This window comes from Giraffa tippelskirchi, chromosome 4 (assembly GCF_054371585.1).
Source record: "Giraffa tippelskirchi isolate mGirTip1 chromosome 4, T2T-mGirTip1v1.2.pri, whole genome shotgun sequence".
In the NCBI taxonomy this organism is placed as follows: Eukaryota; Metazoa; Chordata; class Mammalia; order Artiodactyla; family Giraffidae; genus Giraffa; species Giraffa tippelskirchi.
The window spans coordinates 129,281,808-129,305,516 of NC_137278.1; the positions used below are offsets into that span (position 1 = coordinate 129,281,808).

Consider the following 23,709-nt stretch of genomic DNA (forward strand, 5'->3'; position numbering starts at 1 on the left):
ATGTCCTGGCCAACAGCTCCAGCTGAACTCCTAGCTAGTGTGTGTTCTTAGTCATTCAGTCATGTCCGACTCTTTGTGACCCCATGGACTGTAGCCTGCCAAGCTCCTCTGTCCATGGTATCCAGCACCAAATCCAGCCATGTGAAATGAGGCCATTTTGGACCTTCCAGATGTCCTAGCATCCCAAATAACATCACATAAAGTAGAATAACTGCCCAGTAAGCCTATTGAATTATGAGAAAAAATAAAGCATTGTGGATATTGAAAAATATGGATACTGAAAAAATAAAGCATTGTGGTTCAAGCCTCTAAATTTTGGAGTCATATGTTATGTGCAATAGATACCTGAAACCTCCCTACAACCCAGTAGGTGTCATTATTCCATTTTACAGATGAATAAACTATAAAGCTCAGTGACAGTGTCTTGCCCACAATTACAGAACTTGCCAATACAGAACTGAACCAATATTCAAACATAGGCTTGTATTAACCAAACTCTTTTAAATACACAGTCTCACTTAGGGAGCCAGAAGGAGCCTTAGGAATAGTGTCCAACATCCCTCATTCTATAGCCAAAGAAACTGAAGCTAGGAGGGCAGAAGTGACTTGCCCAAAGTCACCTAGTTAGGAAATGGCAGAGTCAGGACTCTGAATTAGAAGCCTGGTTCTCCTGACCCTCAACCTGAAGCTCTTCCTCTCCCTCACACTGTTGTTCTTCATGCCTTCCTTTCATTCTTACCCTCACCCAGGTACTTTTCCCCTCCAGGAATGTCCTTGGCAGGGTAGACAGAAGGATCACGCTGGTTGAAAAGCCATAGGGCACATCTGGCCATGTCTAGGGACATCTTTGGTTGTCACAGCTGGGGGAGAGTGGACTATTACTGCCATGTAGTAGGTAGAGGCCGGTGGGCAAGTCACTGATCCTCACCAAATTTTAGCTTCTTCATCTGTAAAGTGGAATAATGATACCTATTGGATTATAGGTAGATTTCAGCTGTCTATTGCCCTTCTGGCTCCCTAAGTAAAATTATGTATTAAAGAGCTGGTTAAACCTATGTTTGAATGTTGATTCAGTCATTTACTAGTTCAGTAATTGTGAGCAAATCACTGATCCTACAATGCACAGGATACTTGCCCCCCAATAAGGAAGTCTCCAGCCCAAAGTGTCAGTAGTGTTGAAGTCAAAAATCCTTGGTCTAGAGAAACCATAACCACACAAGGCAGGGAGGGGTTCCCCGTCTCCATGGGTCTTCTCTTGTTTTCTCAAGGCTCCGCTTGCTCAAGGCCAGATGGGCAGCTTCTACTACATCATTTTCACCTAACGAAAAATAACTGAGTGCATGAGAGGTCCTGAGGACATCTCTGGCAGGGAGCACTTATCTCAGGAGGGCCCTGGCTTTTATGAGACTCTGAGGCACCAGGTCTGATTAGCCACAATTAGTTTATTGGAAACAAAGAGTGAAACAAAGACAAAAGAGCTTGCAGGCAGTTGACTCACTGGCTTTGTAGAAGCCTCTGTGGGCATCCTTGAAAGGTGATGGTCTCCCCTCCCACCGGGCACAGCCCTCAGAGAGTTATAGGAAAACCACCATCGGTTTTCCCCATGTCCATTCCACAGGTAACAGCACACTCACAGATTCCCCAGGATGTGCAAATCAGGAGATTCTGGGGCCTGTCCCGTGTTCCTCCAAGATTAGGTGAAGGGGATCAGGCAGGACCAATGAATCCAGCAAAACACAGAAGGCAGGAGAAGGCATGAATACTCAAGACAGCAAAACGACTACTAGGAAAGGCTACAGAAAGAGGTCAGGGTGCGCCCCAGCCTCCCCCGGGCTCAGGTGCCTGCCAGATGGCACGCAGAGAGGGCAGACCGTGCAGGCCAGCGGGTGGCCCAGGGGCGAGGGGCGGGGGGTGCAACGGAAGGGGCGCTCCAGTGGCGCGAGGTCCCGGCTGGACCGGAAGGCGACCTTAGCACTTCTTACAGCCCAGGATGCTGCCGCCCACCCTAGAGCAGGGGCCGCAGGCGTCGGAGGTGCCCACCACCACGTTGCCGCTGCAGGGGGCGCTGCAGACGCTGGTGGTGACAGCAGGGGCAGCACCGGAGACGCAGAGATCGCCACAGACGACGCCACCGCGGGAGCTGCTGACGCCTGAATGGGAGGAGAACAGGCAGAGACGCGGGTCAGACACTGTCCTAGCCAGGCGGCGTGGGGCGGGGAAAATGCCCCCTCCCTAAAGGCATTGTGACCACCCGGCTGGAGAATGGGGAGGGGAGGGCTACTTACAGACATTCACAGCCCCGACGCCTTCGCACAGCCTGCGGGGAAGGGAAAAGAGAAAAGTCAGTGCCCTGAAAAGACACTGGACCACACAGCCAAGGTGAAAGGTGAGGTCCCCGGCCCTCATTCTGAGCAGTTGCCCCGGAAAGGCGCCATTAAGCGGTAGCTCCGGGTCAATGTATGGATTCTGGAGACAGATCACCTGGTTCTCTAGCCCTTATTAGCTGAGCAACCTCGGATTTGGGGGCTTCCCAAGTGGTGCTAGTAGTAAAGTGCCCGCCTGCCAATGCAAGAGACATTAAGAGATGCAGGTTCGATCCCTAAGTCGGGAAGATGCCCTGGAGCAGGGCATGGCTACCCACTCCAGCATTCTTGCCTGGAGAATCCCATGGACAGAAAAGCCTGGCAGGCTACAGTCCATTGGGTCGCAAACAGTCCGACACGACTGAAGCAACTTAGCACACACACAGCCAGCCTCCTGGGGAAAATCTGCTCCCTGAACTTTGTGAGGATGAACTCAAACTATGCCTGTAAATGCCTGATTTCTGCCATCAGAAATGGTAGTGCTTCAGGAAAGGTAGCTCCTACTATTTCTTTCCATTCTGATTGACTTGTAAATGTATCTGAGGAGCAGCAGATTTAAATTCCTAAATCTGACTGGTATAACTAAAACATGGGCTTCGGGAGGACAGAATTGTTTTGTCTATCCTTTTTCCCTGCTGCAGAACCAACAGTGCCCCCAGATGATGCTTGGTTCAATAAATAACTTGCATAAATGGAGGGGATGTTAGAACCTATTGAGAGCAGACTCAGAGATTAGCTACATCTAGTCCCTCACTTAACAAATGGATAAACTGAGGCCCAGAAAGAGGAAATAACCAGTGCCACTCCAGCCACCTAACTCCATCCAGCCTGGGTTTCCTTCCCACGCGATGCTGTCTCCTTAAGGAAAACACAGAGTCCCTCTGAGAGACCAAAGCAAAGGGTTGTCTTAATCAGCTTCAGAAACGAGGAAAGTCTGCAGCTCATAATCTACCTTCTCAGGCCCAGGTTTCCTAGGGAATCCACAGCAAAGCTTCTGAGTTCATTCCAAGAGTGTTTTGGGGCAGAGGGATGGACCTTTCTGTTTACAGGGGAAAGAACCAAAGGACATAGCCTGTGACTGTTGCCCTCAAGAAGCTGTTCAGCTGCCCTCCACTTGAACATAGATGGCTAATGACCAGTGGGTCTCCCTTTGCCCTCAAAAGAAGCAACAAGTAAAAATGCCCAGAGCAGGCTACAGCTGCTTCAAGGGACCAGTCCCTGTTATCTGTCTACCCTTAATTTCACTTGCTGCAATGAAAAAACACTTAGGCAAAGGCACTATATAGTTAGAATATATAAGTGTGTTGATAAAATCCTCTATTGAAGCTGTCATTTGGAAGGAAATCTGAACTCCCAGGGCTGGGGCCAGGGCCAGGCTTGAGAAAAGAGTTGGAACCCTGAGGGGCATGTGCAGTGAGGGCCAGAAGAGAAGAATCACTATCGAGGGAAGGCGACCCAGCCCAGACAGGGCTACTCAGGAACAGCAATTACTATGACCCTGACTCTGGGCTGTGAGAAACAGATTTGCAAAGGCACCAATCCCAGATCAGCACCTAAGTGGGCATGAGAAACTGAAATGGGGCTAGAAACATACCTAAAGAAATTACTCAAATTACCTGTCCATTTGGAGGATGGGGAGCTTTGTCAAGTAGGAAAGTCAGGGACACCGCATGATGAGAACCCAGGCAGGCCTGGTAGAGAAATTTGGCTACAGTACCCACCTCTGCTCCTCGCCCTCCAGCAGGCGCCTGTAGGTGGCGATCTCGATGTCCAGGCCCAGCTTGGAGTTCAGCACCTCCTGGTACTCCTTGAGCAGGCAGGCCATGTCCTGCTTGGCCTTCTGCAGTGCCTCCTCCAGCCCGGCCAGCTTGCACTTGGCATCCGTGAGGGCTGCCTCGCCCTGCTGCTCTGCCTGGGTCACTGCAGCCTCCAGCTTGGAGTTCTAAGGGCCCAGGAGAGAACAAGGTGGGTTATGGTCTCTCCACACAGCAGGAATCTCTCCCCTTCATCACCTGGATCACCCAGAGTGACCACAGCCTTGGTCTCAAGTCATGCAAATGGACTGGAGAATGAATGGTGAGATCCAGTTGGGCACACACACTGCCTGTGGGACCCTGGGTGGGCCTCAAACAGCTCCTACCTGGCACTTGGCATTCTCGACCTCAGCCGTCAGCCTCTGGATCATGCGGTTGAGCTCATTTATCTCCTCCTTGGTGCGACGCAGGGTCTCCCCATGTCGGATCACTGTAGCCTTGATCTCCTCACACTGGTGGGGAACAGAGAGGCTTGTGAAGCTCAGGACAGGACATTCCACCCATTCAAGACACCACAGATGTGCAGTGCATAGCCTGTGGAACCATAATAGCAGCCCTGTCCTTCCACTATAACCTGAGAACTGTCTGCACTTCTGTCATCATCTCTAGGAATCTAAATTACCAGACAAAAGAAGCCTTGTTAATGTATACCTCACATCCCTTCCATCATGTCTAGAAGGCAGGTGTCCTGGACCACTCACCTTGCTGCGGTACCAGCTCTCAGCCTCGGCCCGGCTACGGCTGGCAATGTCATCATAGTGAGCCTTGATCTCAGCCACAATGTTGTCCATGTTCAGGTCCCGGCTGTTGTCCATCTTGACGATGACAGAAGTGTCTGAGATGTGGGCTTGGAGAACTCGGATTTCCTGCAGATGGTGGGGCGGGAGGGTGGAAAGGTCTTGTTTACACCTCGGCTTCCCCCACTACAGTGTGTACAAGCCTTCTCAGCCCTCCCTGATCTCCCTGGGCCTCCCAGAGACCCCCCCTCTGACAGCCTCATGGACTGCAACTCCTGCTCAAACTCCTGTCCAACTCCAACCCCAAACCAACACCCTCTCTTCCAGATCCTGGTTTCTACCAGGGTTACAATCACTCACCTCCTCATATAGTCGCCGAAGGAAGTCGATCTCCTGAATCAAGGCCTCCACATTGGCCTCAAGGTCTGATTTGCGGAGGTAGGCACAGTCCACATCCTGGGAAGATGGGGAGTCTTTGAGCAATGAGGACCCCTGGTGATCATCATCACCCTGAACTCCTCTCTCTTCTCACCCATTACAAGAAGGTGAAGGGGAAAGGATTCCCTGTGTTCCTCTTCCTGTCCCATCTCCATGCTGCCCTTCCCTAGAGGCATCTCATAACCTCCTCCCCTTCTAAGAACAAATGCTTTGTGCCTTGAAGATGAACCACCAGCCTTTCACCCTTCCTACATGAGACCTCTCACTTTCTAGCTCTCCTTTTCCCCTTCCCTGTACCAAAAAGCCTGCCAGACTGGCTCCCTCGCTCAACCACCTTGACCTTTCCCTGTTTCCCTATAGTCCTCCAAGACTCCACCTGGCCACTGTTGGCTCTGCTCCACCCTCCCCCAGATCCTGGGACTGTGCCCCTCCTCTTCACCAGACTCCTGAAACACTAGACAGGACACCATCCCTCAACAGAGAGACTGAAGCTACCATGCCTCCATGGAATCCCAGCCACAGACTGCTACTTCTGAAACACCACAGAGCATCCAGAGGTCAATTCAGCTATACCCCTGCTTCAGGGCAAGGTGTTAGTGGATTGTCCAAGGTTACTGCCCTTGTCAAAGACTTGGATGTGACTTTCATGACCTGGTCTATGGGAATTTCTCATCCTGACTTGGCAAAGTCACTGCTCCCCACAGAGGATGAGACCATTGTTCTCCACAATGAGAGCATGTCATTCTGAGGTCCTTCATGGCTCTGATTCCTGATCCCATGTTACTCACCTTCTTCAGAGCCACAAACTCATTCTCGGCTGTTGCTCTCAAAGCAACTTCCTCCTCGTACCTGAGGAAGAGGGCAGAGAGGGGAATCATGGCAGAGCAGTTCTCCCCAGAACCCCCTCTGCATTTTACCAGTGAAGGGGACAATAGTAGGGACCTCCCCACACAGCCAGATCCCTGGCAGCCCTGCTGGGTCCTCTCTGGTTGGACTTGAGGTGTGTCTGTGATTCTCTCTCCGCTTGGAATAGAGGGCTCCAGGGGGCGACTCTTCTGGAACCTCACAGTCCTGCTGCCCAAACTGCTCTGAGGTCACCTCTGGAGGAAAATAAGGACTCAGCACCAGCCAGGAGTGGACAGCAGCCCCTCTGGAATGCTGCAGCCCCAGCCTCCCCCAACCTGGGTGTCCAACCTAGCTCAGCTGAGGGAGGACCTATGAATCTCAGAGGCCATCAGCACTAGAGCAACCTAGGCAGTGGGACACCCAGAGACCCAGGACCTGGCAGCCCTGAGAGACATTGAGACTCATATCACATCCAGGTGCTACAGGTGGGAGCCTGAGGGGCCAGGCCTGGGAGAATGCAGATTCCTCCTCCCCACAGAGCACAGGGCACTGCTGCTGGGTGATCAGGCTTCAAGAAGAGAAGCCTGAAGGAGGAGAGAGAGACCTCCTAGGGAATCACCGCCTACTCATAGGCATCTGAGCAATGACTGCCTGATGGGAAGATCCTGCTGCATACCACCAACTTGCCCTGCATGGTCACATCCCCTTCTTTGAAATTCTTCAGTCTCATCAGTGGGTTGAATCCATGTCCATTTCCTGTGCCCAACATCACCCCCAGCCACACTCACTTCTTCCTGTAGCCCTCCAGCACCTCCTGCAGGCTGTTGAGCTCTGAGGACAGCCTTCCACTGTCGGCCTCTGCACACTCAGCCTCTCGCCTCAGTGTCTCGATGTAGCCATTGAACAGGGGCTCGAGGTTGCTCTCGCAGCACTGGCGGTTCTGGTAGAACTGTAGCTTGGTCTGCAGCAGCTTGTTCTGCTGCTCCAGGAAGCGCACCTGCCATTTGGGGTGGGAGGAGGGGTCAGATGGCTCCTACTGCCCCAAAGCCTATTTGGGGGATGGAGGGGATTGGGGAGGGTGCTGATTGCTTTAAGGTAAACTCCAAAACCAAGAGTTCAGCAGAGATTAGACAGAGGGGGCAGTGGAAGACAAGGCAATTTCTGTATTTCAAGATAGTGATCATGTTTGGATTTTCCATATTAGGGTGAGAGCAAGGTGTTTGGAAAGATCATTCACCTCTCAGGTGAACTGATTATCCTGACCTGCTGAGTCTAGATGGCATGTGATCAGGAGTTAAGTAGAGCTCTTTTTGCATTTGGCTGCCCCATCAGTGCCCAGCCCTGGGCATGGGGAGGGTTCAGAACAGGTGTGATCAAGGACAAATACTTGAAGGCTGAACTGTGGTCCTTTTCCTATATCTTATGTGCATTTCTTGAGTCTTGCTTGCATGTATGCTTTCTTCTCTGACTTGTGGTCCCAAGCCTTGTCCTTGTCTGTGGGGACCCTGCCTGTCTGAGCAGAGGTTGTATACAATAACAGTGCTCTATTCAGGAGCCCCTGCTCTATACTCATCTCTCTGGTCTGTTTGTGCCCTGGATGTGTGTCCATTTCATCAATCAGACTGGGACCTGTAGGGACGACATCGCTACTGCCCTTGACTACCCTTTCACTGCCTACCCAGGAACGGAAGGTTCAGGAAGGGTGTGATCAAGGACACCCACCTTGTCGATGAAGGCAGCGAATCTGTTGTTGAGACACTTGATCTGCTCCTTCTCCTCTTGCTTCACGCACTGCGCATTGGGGTCGATCTCCAGGTTGAGGGGCGTGAGGAGGCTCTCATTGACTGACACGGTGGTGATGCAGGGAGGGCTGAGGCCGCCCACGCCGCCGGAGCGGTACCCGAAGCTGCGGCCGAAGGAGCCAGCACGGAAGCCCCCGCAGACGCTGCGGCTGCCGAAGCCCCCGGTGAGGCCGCGGTAGCAGGAGATGCCGCGGTAGGGGGCGGCCGTGATGCAGCAGCGGCCGGGCCGAGGTCCGCAGGCGGAGACGCAGCTGAATGATGGGAGAGCACGGTAAGATCCACAAGTCATGGTGCTTCTTTAGGGCACGGGAGGCTCTCAGGAGGCAGATGGCCTAATGGAGGGCTAGTGGACGAGGTGTTCCCTTCTTGAACATCATTGGGCCTTTTATATATGTGAGGAGCCTGATGTATTCACGTGTTAGGAGCAATTAGACATGTTTATGGGCTTGGGTTGTTTAGCTGCTGTTGCTCCTTCCTAATGTGCTTAATTGGGTGCCAGATGTTTATGGCCTTTTACCCTAAACTGCACAATTTTTGTCCTCAAAGGGCCAGCTCACCTCTCCTCACCCCACCCAAAACTCGTACACAGTGGGGGAAAGGTTTTTGAGGATAGGGGAGCGGTGACTCACGTTGGAAAGGAGGGCAGGGGAAGGCGGGGCTGCGGCTTCTTCCGTACCACCCATTTGATGTGCTCGTGCCGCTGTCCGTGGTGCTGATCACATCGGCACTGCAACACTGGGAGAGCGTAAGATCAGTAGATGGGGAACTTGACATCGCTTCGTGATTTCCCTCACAGGGATGGCTGTTCTTACAGCATCAAAGCCTCACACAGCTGCTCCCAAATTCCTCACCTGCACCCATCAGCCAACTCTCTGTATCTCGTCTCTCTGTTTCTGTCTCTGTCTCTCTCTCACACACACACACAAACATACACACTTGAGAACTCACATGCTGGACTTCCCATCAGCAATCTCACAGATACTCACACGTGCTCATACACACATACACCTACCTCCACTTGCACACTGACAAGCCCACTTCTTAGACCTTATCTGTCAGCCTACGCTGAGAGGAGGCGCTCCCTCCCACAGAGTCTTCCACGAGGCCTAAGGGGACACACCTTGGCTCAGCGGCCTCCAGAATGCCCAACCGTTTCCAACAAGGCCCCAAGCAAGGATAGCCTGTCTAGATTTCACCTCCAGGCTCCATGATTTCTCCAGGGCCCAGAAGGACTGGGGTAGACACAGCTATTATAAGTCTTTATAGCTTTTGGCTCAGAATACAAGAGAATCTTTCTAGATAGAGCCATATAGGGGGAGCATCCAGCCCCCTGCCATCACCCCCCTGAGCCTATATTGCTTTCCATGTTCTAACAACCCTGCAACATCCTTCCCTTTACAGAAATTTGTCAATAGCATTGGAAGATGCTAATCCATACTGTCAGATCCATATTGGTGTGTGCCATCCATCCAACATAGTTAGATTTGTCCTTGATCCCTAAAAGGCTGGGTAGGAACCAGGGATCTTCCATGACTAGCTCTCTGTGATCTAGGGGGTGAGGTAGTTCACTCCTCTGGGAAATGGATTAAGCATCTTCTTCCTAGGGCTGCCTTGGAGAATTACAGAGATGTGCATGCACTCAATAAACTCCAGAGGACTGTGCAGATGTGCTTTGTTGTAATCACTAAGAAGCAAGAGGCTCTGGGACTGCATTTTCTCAGAGTTCACATCATGACCCACAAATAGAAGCAACCAGAATTTTAATGAAAGAGGTTAGGACAAAATCAAGTAGAGTAGAATATAGTAGAAGACATAAGAGTGTAGCATACATAATAAAAACATTTCAGGGTCTTTTATTTCAATAGTATGTGATACGTACATATGTGTGCACTTAATCACCATACAAAATTATTTCTTACTATAATTAAAACTAAAAAGTTTAAATACATGCTTATCAGTTAAGAATACAGACCCAGAGTCCAAACTGCCTAGTTTCAAAGTCCACCTCTGCCAGTTTCTAGCTATGTAACTTTAGGCAATTTCTTAACCTCTCCCTATCTCACTTCATGATTTGTAAAACAGGGGTAATGCTACCTACCTCATAAAGTTTTTATAAGGATTAAAAGAATTAATCCATGTTAAGCAGTTAAAATATAGCCTGACACACTCTTAAGGATGTAATCATATTAGTGGTAGGTGTCGCTGCTGCTGCAGTTATAATGTCAGGTTTGATGGGGAAGTAGAGATATGTGTTATTATTGTTGTTGTTGCTACTGCTGCTGATGTGGATACATCAGCAGGTTTGATGGAATATAACAACCCACATTACTAAACCACATATATAAATTACCCACTAATGATACCAATCTTAAAGGAATAATGAAGTGAAATGAAGTGAAAGTTGCTCAGTCGTGTCCTACTCTTTGCGACCCCGTGGCCTATACAGTCCATGGAATTCTCCAGGCCAGAATACTGGAGTAGGTAGCCTTTCCCTTCTCCAGGGGATCTTTCCAACCCAGGGATCAAACCCAGGTCTCCCACACTGCAGGCGGAATAGACAGATTAAATTTAAAAATACATGGATAATTCTTAACACAACAGCTGGCACATAGCAAGTGCTCAACAAATGTTATCAACTCTTATTCTACCATGGGGTTAGTCTTAGGGGCAAGTAGAACTGGAGACCTTTCCTTTATCCTGAAAAAGAACCCAAAATCAAAGGTCCATCCTCAAGTCCAAGTACCCCAGGGAAGGCCCAATGAGAATCTCTCTTCTTAGGCAAAGGGAAAGTGTCATCAATCCTCAGGCAACCACACTAGTGGGTGAAAAGAAAAGATTGGACAGTCCAAAAAATATGTTATCTGTTATAATTGATAAATTTATGTTCCTTATTTGGCCTTAACAGACCATCAGAAATCTTTAGCCACAAATCAATGACATGCTCATTCACCTAGCCTAATGGTGATTTTTTTTTTTTTTTTTGCCTAATTCCAAAACCTCCTGACTGGTCAGTAGCCCAGGGATATCATGGAGTTGAGGTTGACAATCCAAGTATAGTGTAACTCTAAAGAGAGCAGGACTTCTACTGTGGCTGGACAAATGGAAGTTGGATTTGGAGAAAAACTTGCCAGAAGGAGGGCAAGTCATGCCTTCCTAAGGAGCTTGCATTATGTCTCCCATTTAGGGGAGCTTTATGTAAAAGAGAAACATTCTTTATTCTGGAGTAGCCATCATGTTTATGGAGACAGGGTGAACCAAAAGACCTTTATATCTGGAGATCAGAGCCTCTTCTTTTAGCCCAAGTAGATCTTGTTTCAAGGGATGCCTGGAGAGAAGGGGTAAATCAGGTAATTTTAACATTGAGAAGTTCTTGTTCAGACTCTCTCTAGTCCATCCTGCTCCTGTGAAGGATGTTGCAAAGCAGATGCCCCAAGATGGACGGTGGGTTAGACAAGGTAACATCTTTTTAGATTCAAGAATTTTGTGATATATCCCTGTGATATGCTGAACCCTATCTTAAGTTTGGAAGGAGAGAGGAAAGCACTAAGAAGAGGAAGGAAATATGGATTCTGGAACTCCTGATCTGATGGGGAAGACAGACCCAGAAGTTCAGAATTTCATGAGAAAGGGCAGAAGTCTGAAGAGTGCTTGTTTTTAGCTATACCATCAGATCCTCAGGAGCTCAATGCCTATTGACAGTGCCCATTCTGGGACAGTGTGAAATATAGTTCATCTGATGAGAAAGGTAAGAACAGATCCCTGAAAAGGGTGAGGACAGGCTTCACAAAGCAGCAGGAGGGACAGTGTTGGTAAAAAGATGTGCATGGAGGTGTTTCAGAGAGTAGACAGTGGGGGCAATCTGAGGGCCCTTGCAGAAGAGGAAGGGATCATGAGATGCTGTGACAGTGGAGAGCCAGTGGAGACAGAGACCTTCGAAGCAGAGCCCATGTCATTCTGCTGCATGGCTGCAGACTGGGAAGTAGCCTGTGACCTCTATATCTGGAAGATACCAAAACTCTAGGCTTGCAAGTATCCAAGAGGTTGTGCCAGAGCTCTGCTCCTCAGCCAAGATAGCCTGGGACAGTGACCAATTGTCCATGAGAACTCACCAGAGGAGGGAGGGCCAAAGGCAGTCCTAGAGAATCTGGCAGAGGAGGAAGCCTGACTCAGGAGCTCCACCCTTGGTGAGGTGCATTCCCATCAAACAGGCTGAGCCCCTGCACCTCCCCCAGCCCATGTCCCTGCCCCATGAGGGCTCATTTCTTTAGAGCTGGAGACTACCCTTTAGGCAGGTCTATATCTGTGCCCCTTCCCCCATGAACTTCCTTTGCTCTTCCACTGTGGAGTGTCCCCCCATTATTCTCCCATGGGTCTTGCCCTTCTTTTTCCTCCACTGTCCTCCCCTTCCCTCCTCTCCCCTCTGTCTCCCCCAGTCTCCCTTCCATGCCATTCTCCTCACCCCAGTCAGTCTCCATCCTTCTTCCAAGTGGCCCTGAAGAGTAGTAATCTAAAAGTAAGCATCTTTCTTCCTCCTTTCCTCTAGAAAACTACCTTCCATCCACTTCTCTTTCCTCAACCCTACCCCATCTCTACTCTGGCCCATGGCCTTCAGAATTCTTGCCTTGTTGTCTGCCTTTCCCTTCCACTCCCATCATCACTCAGGTTGAGGAGTTTGCTTTGGTAAAGGACACATCTACTCACTTCATCTTCCCTTCAGGCCCCAGCCAAGAACCTCTCCCCACCCCACCCCCACCCTTAGGAATGGCCGCCATTCGGTCTGCTTCATCTGGTCCCCACCCCATCTTACCAAAAAAAGCTTTATGTAATTAACCATCAAGCTTTGATGGCTCTATTACTCAGCACCTAATGTGCATCTGGGATTCATTTCATTCACGCAACAAATATTTATTGAGCACCTACTGTGTGCCAAGTCCTTGGAATATAGCCATGAACCAATGTTTGTACCCATTGGTATGTGGCAGGGTTTGCATTTTTGTTCATGATCTGGGTATATGTACAGCTTTTCCTTTGGAATTGGAAGCTCACAACAAATAAGAGTGAGCTCTCCTCATCCTGTGGTCCTGCACCCTGAGAACATGCTGAAGGACCCAGAAGGGGTACTGGAGGGAGAGGAGCTTGTGTGAATCTACCATGTACCACGTGATGCTTTAGTGATGGAAGACAGTGGATGGACAGGACTACAATCAAGCCTTTCCATTGTGATCAAATACACCAGGCTATGAGTGCCAGCTCTGCCTCTAACTACAACCTGAGCAAATCTCTTGACCCTCTAGTCCTCAGTGTCCTCATCTGTAAAACAAGAATAGTAACACCAGCCTCAAAGGGCAATTTGTAAAAATTAAATGCATTAATGCAAGTTGGACAATCAGTATAGTATCTACTATGAAATAAGATGAACATCAACAAATGTTGTTATAAGTTTGGAAGACTGTTCATAAAATAGGTTTCTAAGCATGTTCTACCTGAATAATTTTTTTTAAATAACCACATACCCTAGAAAAACTCTTGTACAGATATACCAGAAGACATGGGAAATAATGTTCATGGCAGATCTGTTCATAATACAAACTCTGGGAACAGCCACCAGGACTTGGAGGTGGAAAGATGAATAAACTATGACATATTCATACAGAGAGTACAATCCACAGTGAATGTGAACACAATACAGCTACAGGAAGCAACTTTAAACAAAGGAATACATATAATATGATTCCATTTATATGAAGTTCAAAAACTGGAATATATGGTTTAGAGATGCATTCCTTGGTCCTTAAACTAAAGAAAAGAAAAGAAAAGGAATCATTCAACGCAAAATCCCAGAGAAGAACCATCCTCGTTCAGGAAGGAAGGGAGTGCAGTGAAAATGAGAATCAGAGAAAGTTCCTAAGTTATACATATGTTCTATTTCTTCCCACAGGTGGTAGGCATACCACCTATACATTCTTTTGTAGGGGTGGTATATTTCACAATAAAAGCAATGTTAACTTTCCTGATGGCTCAGCGGGTAAAGAATCAGCCTGCAATGCAGGAGATTCAGGAGATATGGGTTCAATCCCTGGGTCAGGGAGATCCCCTGAAGAAGGGAATGGCAACCCATTCCAGTCTTCTTGCCTGAAAAAATCCCATGGACAGAGGAGTCTGGTGGACTACAGTCCAAAAGGTCACAAACAGTTGGACACAACTGAGAACAATTGACTAGGCTTAACTTCCATAAAGCTCCCGTTGCCAGAGCCAAGACCACAGAGTAGTCATTCTGCCAACCCTTCCCCCTCCCCTCTCCCCTTCCCTCACCAAGAGCTTTTTTCATTCCAAGAAAACCTACAGATAGAATGTCTTTTTAGGTCTCAAAATTAGCAGCCATTAGTAATACCTGAGTTCAATGAAATGGTGTCACATTTGAATTTTTTTGTATCCTGGTTTAAATTGCTTCTTGCTTCTTTCAAATTGCTTAGCAAAGACCAGCCATTAGTAATTAGCTTATGTTTATGCGTGTCATTTTTATAGGGAGTTACACTAGTAGAAAAGGCAAAGTGTGTGTGAGCTGCACTCTGACTCACAGGGCTTCTCCTTGGGACACCCAGCCAGCTCGCTGGCTGGAAGCACCACAACTCCATTGTGGGCAGTGCCCAGAGTGGCAGATGAGGGCATAAAGGGCCTCAGGAGAGCCGGCCCATGTCCCCAAACACATAAAGTGACATCAGGAGCCACACCCTCCTCTGGGATGGCCAGATTGCTGACATGGTCCGTGACCCCATGTCTATCCTATCGCAAGTCCCCATTCCTGAATGTTCTACATGGATATACTATTCTCTTCTCCTCCTTCCTCCTCTTTTCCTACCAACCCCCTCACCTCTTGCCCTAAGCTGCTTTGCCTGCCCTTTGCCCCTAAAGCTCACCAGCTACCAGGGGCTGCCAGCTGCAGTGTTTCTCTTCTCTTTTCTTCCCATCCATTTAAAACAAACCCCTGTACTTTTATGGGATTTTTCTAGTCTTGCTCTGTCGGAATGGGGTGTTTCATGTATGTAGAACACAGTATAATCTTATCAAGGTACTTACAATATACCAGAGGAGAGAAAATAGCTAAAACTGCTATTCTCCATCCCTTTCCTTCAACTCTCGGCCACAGGATCCTGCAGGTCTCTTCTCCGCAGCCTCTCATTGCCCTGTGTCACACGCATGACCATTGGCCCTCCTAGTTCCAACCATTCCAACACCCTCTGACTCTGCCCATTTTTCTTAGACTGACTCTCCTCAATCCTATATCCACAGATTGCTGTTGTTGTTTAATTGCTAAGTCATTTTCAATTCTTTTGTGACCCCATGAACTATAACTCATCAGGGCTCCTCCATCCATTGGATTTTGCAGGCAGGAAAACTGGAGTAAGTTGCCATCTCCTTCTTCAGGGGATTTTCCTGATTCAGGAATCGAACCCAAGTCTTCTGCCTTGGCAGGAGGATTCTTTACCACTGAGCCACCAGAGGAGCCCTATATCCACAGAAACCCTCTCCCAATAAGTTTCTCCACCCTCTTGAAATTCTCCAAGGACTAGGAAATCCAAGGGTTGTCATAACCTATAGGTGAGAAGGCATAGCATCTCCTCAGTTCCACTTCTTAATAGCTGGGAGGTTTGGGGCAAGTTATTTAACCTCTCCAAGCCTCAGTTTCCTCATCTGTAAAATAGGGATAATGATACCTACTTCATATGGTGGACGTGAGAATTAGAGATCATTTATGGCATATAGTGTTGGTAACATAGTAGATGGCCAGTAAAAAGGAAATAGAACCTATATTGCCCTATAGAGATCTTTCTAATTGTAAAGGGGAAAACATACTCAAGTGATCTGATTTAGCATCACCAGTAACAGGACAGCTTGATTGTGCTCTCTGGGGTGATACATTAAGAGTTATAAAGCATCGTTTATGATGTATGCTGCCGAAAAATGTTTCAGTTAAACCCCATCAAGCCTCCAGACCAGCACTATCTGAAAGACACTGGTGTGATGGTGGAAATGTTCTGTTTCTATGCTGTCAATAATGTAACTGCTAGTCAAGCGTGGCATGTGACTGAAAGACTAGATTTTTAATTTATTTAATTTTAACTAATTTAAATTTAAATAGCCACATGTGTCTATTGGCTACCATGTTGAACAGCCCAGCTCAAGAGTTAATTTTCAGTATATAGAAAATACAAGAGATATAGCCATAAGTTAAATCAAGAAAACCTATTTTTAAAAATCATAGGACAGTTAGGAAATTTTAATATGAATGGATAGTAAATGATTTTTTGGAATTATCATTCTTCTTCTTGCATGGAAAAAATGGTACTGTCTCTATTCTTAAGAAATGCACACTTAAGTATTTAAGGGTTCCATGCTATGCTTTCTGTAATCATCAAATAACTGGGCAAATGTGAAGGCAAATATGGCACAATATTAAAAACTCTTGAATGTGGGTACCCGGGTGGAACACATCAGGGTGTTTGTTATACAGGTACCATTTCTTCAACTTTCTTAATTTTGAAAATTCTCATAATAAAAGTGAAAGAAAACATAAAACACAAATATTTAATAATCTACTGACTGCTGTCATGGCAGGAAAAGTCAGATGTTTTTCAGCAGCCAGCTGGACTCTCTGGTGATTGGGAAAATACAGCTTTATGTAACAGTAGGGCCTTGCTCACTACTGGGATGAAAACTTCCAGAAGTTATTTGCTAATACTCCAGTCTCTCCTAGGCCCCCCACTCACACCTGCACACATAGAGGTCCCCTGTTTCTGCCACGTCTGGTTTCCCTTCTCCTCCCTCCACTCTCCTGCCCTGCCCTTCTCATTCCAATCTCCTCAGATGACTGCATGCCCAGCTGGCAAGGCACTTTGAAGATGAAACATGTTGAGTCCCTTACAGCCCAGGGACTGGCATCCTTTACACAGAGGAGGGTGCGGGCCACTATTAAAGCACATTCTAGAGAGGCGTTGAACTCAGCTAGCCACACAAGCCCATAAAGCACAAATTGCCACAACCGCATCTGCATAGCCAAGCCCCTTCCAACCTGAGCATAAATAGGACCCTGGCTCTTTGAGGAGGACATTGGAGTTTCCACAAGACTCCAGCTCACCTGTCGTGTACTCTGCAACCTACACCTCCAGAAGGATCATGACCTGCGGATCAGGATTCCGTGGCCGCGCCTTCAGCTGCGTCTCCGCCTGCGGACCTCGGCCCGGCCGCTGCTGCATCACGGCCGCCCCCTACCGCGGCATCTCCTGCTACCGCGGCCTCACTGGGGGCTTCGGCAGCCGCAGCGTCTGCGGGGGCTTCCGTGCTGGCTCCTTCGGCCGCAGCTTCGGGTACCGCTCCGGCGGCGTGGGCGGCCTCAGCCCTCCCTGCATCACCACCGTGTCAGTCAATGAGAGCCTCCTCACGCCCCTCAACCTGGAGATCGACCCCAATGCGCAGTGCGTGAAGCAAGAGGAGAAGGAGCAGATCAAGTGTCTCAACAACAGGTTCGCTGCCTTCATCGACAAGGTGGGTGTCCTTGATCACACCCTTCCTGAACCTTCTTCCTGGGTAGGCACTCAAGGGTTAGTCGGGGGTCAGGAGAGATGTGGGCCAGGTGAGCCCCCAGGCTGATGGAGGAGATGGACACACTTCCAGGGCACAGACAGACCAGAGAGATGAATCTAGAGCAGGGACTCCTGATTAGAGAGCACTGTTATTATTTACAACCTCTGTCCAGACAGGCAGGGTCCCTACACACAGACAAGGACAAGGTTTGGAACCACATGTCAGAGAAGAAGGCATACATGCAAACAAGACTCAAGAAATGCACACAAGATATAGGAACAGAACCACAGTCCAGCCTTTGAGTGAGTGTCGTTGATCACACCTTTCCTGAACCCACCCATACTAAACTTGGGCTGGGCACTGATGGGGCAGTCAAATGCAAAAAGAGCATTGGCTTGGCTCCCGACCACATGCCATCTAGACTCAGCAGATCAGGATAACTCAGTTGACCTGAGGAGGGAATGACCTTTACCAACCCCTTGCTCTCACCTCTAATATGGAAAATCCAAACATGATCACTATCTTGAAATCCAGAAGTTGCCTTGTCTTTCACAGTCCCCTCTGTCTAATCTCTGCTGAGCTCTTGGTTTGGGTGGTTGTTCAGTCACTCAGTCCTGTCCAACTCTTTGCAACCCCATGGACTGCAGCATACTAGGCTTACCTATCCTTCACCATCTCCCAGAGCTTGCTCAAATTCATGTCCATTGAGTCAGTGATGTGATCTGACCATCTCATATTTTGTCTCCTCCTTCTCCTCTTGCCCTCAGTCTTTCCCAGTATCAGAGTCTTTTCCAATGAGTCAACTCTTCACAACAAGTGGCCAAAGTATTGGAGCTTCAGCTTTAGCATCAGTCATTCCAATGAATATTCAGGGTTGATTTCCTTTAGGATTGACTGGTTTGATCTCCTTGCAGTCCAAGGGACTCTCAAGAGTCTCCTCCATCTCCAGAGTTTAAAAGCATCAATTTTTTGGTACTCAGACTTCTTTAAGGTCCAACTCTCACATCCATACATGACTACTGGAAAAACCTTAGCTTTGACTATATGGACCTTTGTCAGAAAAAGTAATGGTCTTGGAGTTTACCTTAAAGCAATTAGCACCCTCCCCAATCCCCTCCATCCCCCAAATAGGCTTTGGGGCAGTAGGAGCCATCTGACCCCTCCTCCCACCCCAAATGGCAGGTGCGCTTCCTGGAGCAGCAGAACAAGCTGCTGCAGACCAAGCTACAGTTCTACCAGAACCGCCAGTGCTGCGAGAGCAACCTCGAGCCCCTGTTCAATGGCTACATCGAGACACTGAGGCGGGAGGCTGAGTGTGCAGAGGCCGACAGTGGAAGGCTGTCCTCAGAGCTCAACAGCCTGCAGGAGGTGCTGGAGGGCTACAGGAAGAAGTGAGTGTGGCTGGGGGTGATGTTGGGCACAGGAAATGGACATGGATTCAACCCACTGATGAGACTGAAGAATTTCAAAGAAGGGGATGTGACCATGCAGGGCAAGTTGGTGGTATGCAGCAGGATCTTCCCATCAGGCAGTCATTGCTCAGATGCCTATGAGTAGGCGGTGATTCCCTAGGAGGTCTCTCTCTCCTCCTTCAGGCTTCTCTTCTTGAAGCCTGATCACCCAGCAGCAGTGCCCTGTGCTCTGTGGGGAGGAGGAATCTGCATTCTCCCAGGCCTGGCCCCTCAGGCTCCCACCTGTAGCACCTGGATGTGATATGAGTCTCAGTGTCTCTCAGGGCTGCCAGGTCCTGGGTCTCTGGGTGTCCCACTGTCTAGGTTGCTCTAGTGCTGATGGCCTCTGAGATTCATAGGTCCTCCCCCAGCTGAGCTAGGTTGGGGGTAGGCTGGGGCTGCTGTCCACTTCTGGCTGGTGCTGAGTCCTTATTTTCCTCCAGAGGTGACCTCAGAGCAGTTTGGGCAGCAGGGCTGTGAGATTCCACAAGAGTCACCCCCTGGATCCCTCAATTCCAAGTGGAGGGAGAATCACAGACACACCTCAAGTCCAACCAGAGAGGACCCAGCAGGGCTGCCAGGGATCTGGCTGTGTGGGGAGGTCCCTAGCATTGTCCCTTTCACTCCTGTGAGGTGGTGACCTCCCTCTGTCCTCTTCCCGCAGGTATGAGGAGGAAGTCGCTCTAAGAGCAACAGCCGAGAATGAGTTTGTGGCTCTGAAGAAGGTGAGTAACATGGGATTGGGAAGCACAGACATGAGGGATATCAGAATGATAGGATCTTGTTGGGGACATCCATGTTCTCCACCTCCCTGTGGGGTTCAGTGACCTTTCCGAGTCAGGATGGGAAATTCCCATAGACCAGGTCATGAAAGGCACATTCAAGCCTTTGACAAGGGCAGTAACCTTGGAAAATTCACTAGCACCCTGACCTGAGGCAGGGGTATGACTGAATTGATCTCTGGATGTTCTGTGCTGTTTCATAGTTGATAGTCTGTGGCTGGGATTCCATGGAGGCATGGTAGCTTCAGTCTCTCTGTTGAGGGATGGTGTCCTGTCTAGTGTTTCAGGAGTCTGGTGAAGAGGAGGAGCACAGTCCCAGGGTCTGGGAGGAGGGTGGGGCAGAGCCAACAGTGGCCAGGTGGAGTCTTGGAGGACTATAGGGAAACAGGGAAAGGTCAAGGTGGTTGAGCGAGGGAGCCAGTCTGGCAGACTTAGTGTAAGAAGGAGACATGCGAGGTAAGAGATCTCAGGTAGGAGGAGTGAAAGGCTAGTGGTCCACCTCCAAGGCACAAGGCATTTGTTCTTAGAAGGCGAGGTTATGAGATGCCTCCAGGGAAGGGCAGCATGGAGATAAGACAGGAAGAGGAACGCAGGGAATCCTTTCCCCCTCACCTGCACGTACTGTGTGAGGAGAGAGAGGAATTCAGGTGATGATCACCAGGGGTCCTCTTTGCTCAAAGACTCCCCATCTTCCCAGGATGTGGACTGTGCCTACCTCCGCAAATCAGACCTTGAGGCCAATGTGGAGGCCCTGATTCAGGAGACTGACTTCCTTCGGCGACTGTATGAGGAGGTGAGTGATTGTGGTCCAGGCAGAAAGCAGCGGCTGGCCTGGAGGAGAGGGCATTGTTCTGTGATCAGAGTTGGACAAGGGTTTGGGCAGGAGCTACAGTCCATGAGGCTTTCAGAGGGGGCCAGGGCTGGAGACCAGGAAGGGCTGGGAAGGCTGGTAAACACTGTGGTGGGGGAAGCGATGGTGTAAACAAAACCCTTCCATCCTCCCGCCCCACCATCTGCAGGAAATCCGAGTTCTCCAAGCTCACATCTCAGACACCTCAGTCATCGTCAAGATGGACAACAGCCGGGACCTGAACATGGACAACATTGTGGCTGAGATCAAGGCTCAGTATGATGACATTGCCAGCCGCAGCCGGGCCGAGGCTGAGAGCTGGTACCGCAGCAAGGTGAGTGGTCCAAGTCATCTTCCTCCTAGACATTATGGAAGGGATGTGAGGTATATGTTAACAAGATTTCTTTTGTCTGAGGATTCTGATCCCTAGAGGTGGTGAAAGAAGTACAGACAGCTCTCAGGTTATAGTGGCAGGACAGGGCTGCCATTATGGTTTCACAGGCTGTGCACTGGGCAACCTGAAAATCATCCGTGTTCTTCTGAGTGGGTGGTACATCCCATCCTGAGTTACATGAGCCTTTCTGCTTCTCGGTCCCCTCCCCCCACAACCAGTGTGAGGAGATCAAGGCCACAGTGATCCGACATGGGGAGACCCTGCGTCGCACCAAGGAGGAGATCAATGAGCTGAACCGCATGATCCAGAGGCTGACGGCTGAGATCGAGAATGCCAAGTGCCAGGTAGGGTTTTTTTGAGGCCCATCCAGGGTCCCACAGGCAGTGTGTATGCCCAACTGGATCTCACCATTCATTCTCCAGTCAATTTGCATAAATTGAGACCCTGTTTGTGGTTACTCAGGGAGCCCCAGGTGATGAAGTGGGGAGGCCTGTTCCTGGGGTGATCCCTGCTGTGTGGAGAGACCATAATCCACCTTGTTCTCTCCTGGGCCCTTAGAACTCCAAGCTGGAGGCTGCAGTGACCCAGGCAGAGCAGCAGGGTGAGGCAGCCCTCACTGATGCCAAGTGCAAGCTGGCCGGGCTGGAGGAGGCGCTGCAGAAGGCCAAGCAGGACATGGCCTGCCTGCTCAAGGAGTACCAGGAGGTGCTGAACTCCAAGCTGGGCCTGGACATTGAGATCGCCACCTACAGGCGCCTGCTGGAGGGCGAGGAGCAGAGGTGAGGACCATCTCAGCTTGGCCCTGACTACCCATTCCCACCCTTTACACAAATACCTCCCTTGATCCTGGCTGAGCAATGGCCAGGTCTGGGCAAACCTATCATTTATCACTTTGAGATGGGGTGGGGTATTCTGAGAACTCTTCCTTTTGACACTCTGCTCCTCCTTCTTACCATTCGTGGACCCCACTCCAAGAATTTGTGGAGCTCTGTTTGCAGCTCTGGCTCAGTCACTAATATTGCCTTTTTCTTCTTCCCTCTCAGACTGTGTGAAGGCGTTGGGTCCGTGAATGTCTGTGAGTATCCTCGGCCCTGTGTGGATGCGTTTACTCCCTCCCTGTAAAGGATGGAAGGAGTGTTTTCTCTGACACCTAAATATGAGTGGGCTGGCATCACAGGAAGAGGGATTTGGGGTCAGACAGCAGGAAGGACCACTTCTTTTGGACTCAAGTTGTTAAGATGCTTGGAGAGGGTCATAGCCAGGGAGGCGGCACCCTCGGCCCCCCAGAATTTTCACTCAGTCTTTGGGGTTCGCAGGTGTCAGCAGCTCCCGCGGCGGGGTCGTCTGCGGGGACCTCTGCGTTACGGGCTCCAGGCCGGTGACGGGCAGCGTCTGCAGCGCCCCCTGCAGCGGGAACCTGGCGGTGAGCACCGGCCTGTGCGCGCCCTGCGGCCCCTGCAATTCTGTCACGTCTTGCGGCCTGGGCGCGGGCGGCGTGGGCTCCTGCGGCATCAGCTCCTGCGGCGTGGGTTCCTGCGCCAGCATCTGTCGCAAATGTTAGACCTCCCAAGTCAGGCCCAGCCCGGGCATCTCTTCCGCGCAGCCCGGCAGCGCCCGCCCTGCATGGTCCCGCCCCCTCCCCCTCCACCCCAGCTCTGGGTGAAGCAGGCCCTATGCTACCTCTCTCGTACTTCTAAAGGTCCGTCCCACTCCTGGCCTCTCACGCCCGTGCCTAATGCCCTCTTCCTGGGTTCTGCCACCCGCGCTGGGAAAGGCAACCCTAGAGAAAAGTCCCTTTGGCCACCACAAGAAGGGATCCCAGGGCAGGGAGGACCAAAACCCTACTCTGGGTTGTCATGGGGCCAATGGCCAGAGTCCCCACCCTGTCTCAGCATCTCCCTTCCTTCTCTGCTGTGTTCATCTCTTCCAAGATCTATGTTCCCAATAAACCAATGTAGCCAACCCTGAGCCTTGTCTGTACTTCTGTTATCCTCCTCAGGGTCGAGGTTTGGAAGGGTCCCCAAACATGAAACGGAGAAAGCCCCAGATCCGGGGTCTCCACTAGAGTCCTCTGTCCCTGGGCTCACAGCAGTCTCGGGTTTAGCCAAGGACGGTGCTAGGCCACTATATCCTGTAATTTTATCCACACCACTTTCACGCTATATCTTGCAGAGGAAGAAACTCGAGCTCAGGGACCCACAGTAGCAGGGGCCAGGCCCTACCCTGAGTTCAGTGGCCCACAGCTGGGGTTTAAACCTCATGTGCATGTTTAGTGGTCATGTCACTAAACCACAGCTGCCTCCCAGAAATCACCTCTGTGCACATCTGTAAACAAGAATAGATTCACCAGTCACTCAGAGCTTAAGAAAACATCACTCTTGGCTTTGGTGGAGAAGACTCATGCCTGAGTAATTCATGAGAATTCTTTAAGGAATGAATATATGAACATGACTTAAGCTTTCAAAAAGCCTTTGATATGACTACTTTTTTTTTTTAATGGAGTCCTTTTGGGGTTTGGAGACCTGCCATCACTGATAAATTACCTCAAAGCTAGACAACAACAATGAGCAAAAAGATGATGTGGCCCAGAGGTGAGTACACAGACCCTAGATCCAGATTGCATAGGTCCAAAACTGGGCTCTGTTTGTAG

General features: G+C 49.7%; 2 protein-coding genes across 6 annotated transcripts; one reads left to right on the forward strand and one right to left on the reverse strand.

Moving 5' to 3' along the window:
* Positions 1–1,427: 1,427 nt before the first annotated feature.
* On the reverse strand, positions 1,428–15,296 carry LOC145503875 (keratin, type II cuticular Hb1-like). Of its 2 annotated transcripts, XM_081484322.1 has the most exons (11): positions 15,078–15,296; positions 8,630–8,735; positions 7,921–8,251; positions 6,987–7,195; positions 6,141–6,201; positions 5,275–5,370; positions 4,879–5,043; positions 4,504–4,629; positions 4,085–4,305; positions 2,286–2,317; positions 1,428–2,150 (listed from the first exon to the last, which is right to left on the reverse strand). In XM_081484322.1, the coding sequence occupies exons 1-11, from the start codon at positions 15,178–15,180 to the stop codon at positions 1,969–1,971; spliced, it is 1,632 nt and encodes a 543-aa protein (XP_081340448.1). In that variant the 5' UTR covers positions 15,181–15,296; the 3' UTR covers positions 1,428–1,968. The 2 variants fall into 2 exon arrangements, with proteins under 2 accessions (XP_081340448.1, XP_081340449.1); XM_081484323.1 differs by lacking the exons at positions 8,630–8,735; positions 15,078–15,296 and having other exon boundaries at positions 7,921–8,289.
* Positions 2,172–23,021, forward strand: LOC145503876 (keratin, type II cuticular Hb1). 4 transcript variants are annotated; one of them, XM_081484326.1, is made up of 11 exons: positions 14,689–14,762; positions 15,291–15,401; positions 17,168–17,543; positions 18,765–18,973; positions 19,698–19,758; positions 20,513–20,608; positions 20,835–20,999; positions 21,278–21,403; positions 21,618–21,838; positions 22,103–22,134; positions 22,376–23,021. In XM_081484326.1, exons 3-11 carry the CDS (start codon positions 17,175–17,177, stop codon positions 22,618–22,620), a joined length of 1,524 nt encoding a protein of 507 aa, XP_081340452.1. In that variant the 5' UTR covers positions 14,689–14,762; positions 15,291–15,401; positions 17,168–17,174; the 3' UTR covers positions 22,621–23,021. The 4 variants fall into 4 exon arrangements, with proteins under 4 accessions (XP_081340451.1, XP_081340454.1, XP_081340452.1 ...); XM_081484327.1 differs by having other exon boundaries at positions 14,715–15,069; XM_081484325.1 differs by lacking the exons at positions 14,689–14,762; positions 15,291–15,401 and adding an exon at positions 2,172–2,386.
* The last annotated feature ends 688 nt before the right edge of the window (positions 23,022–23,709 follow it).

What these genes read in the sequence shown, in the direction of transcription:
- LOC145503875 (XM_081484322.1), bottom strand. Translation starts at nt 15,180, where the DNA reads ATGAGAGGCTGCGGAGAAGAGACCTGCAGGATCCTGTGGCCGAGAGTT. An exon ending in CTGGAGGGCTACAGGAAGAA is followed by an intron (nt 6,202 to 6,986) that starts GTGAGTGTGGCT and finishes CCTCTTCCTCAG; the next exon opens with GTACGAGGAGGAAGTTGCTT. An exon ending in TCGAGAATGCCAAGTGCCAG is followed by an intron (nt 4,306 to 4,503) that starts GTAGGAGCTGTT and finishes CTGGGCCCTTAG; the next exon opens with AACTCCAAGCTGGAGGCTGC.
- LOC145503876 (XM_081484325.1), top strand. Translation starts at nt 17,175, where the DNA reads ATGACCTGCGGATCAGGATTCCGTGGCCGCGCCTTCAGCTGCGTCTCC. An exon ending in TCGAGAATGCCAAGTGCCAG is followed by an intron (nt 21,404 to 21,617) that starts GTAGGGTTTTTT and finishes CTGGGCCCTTAG; the next exon opens with AACTCCAAGCTGGAGGCTGC. An exon ending in CGTTGGGTCCGTGAATGTCT is followed by an intron (nt 22,135 to 22,375) that starts GTGAGTATCCTC and finishes TGGGGTTCGCAG; the next exon opens with GTGTCAGCAGCTCCCGCGGC.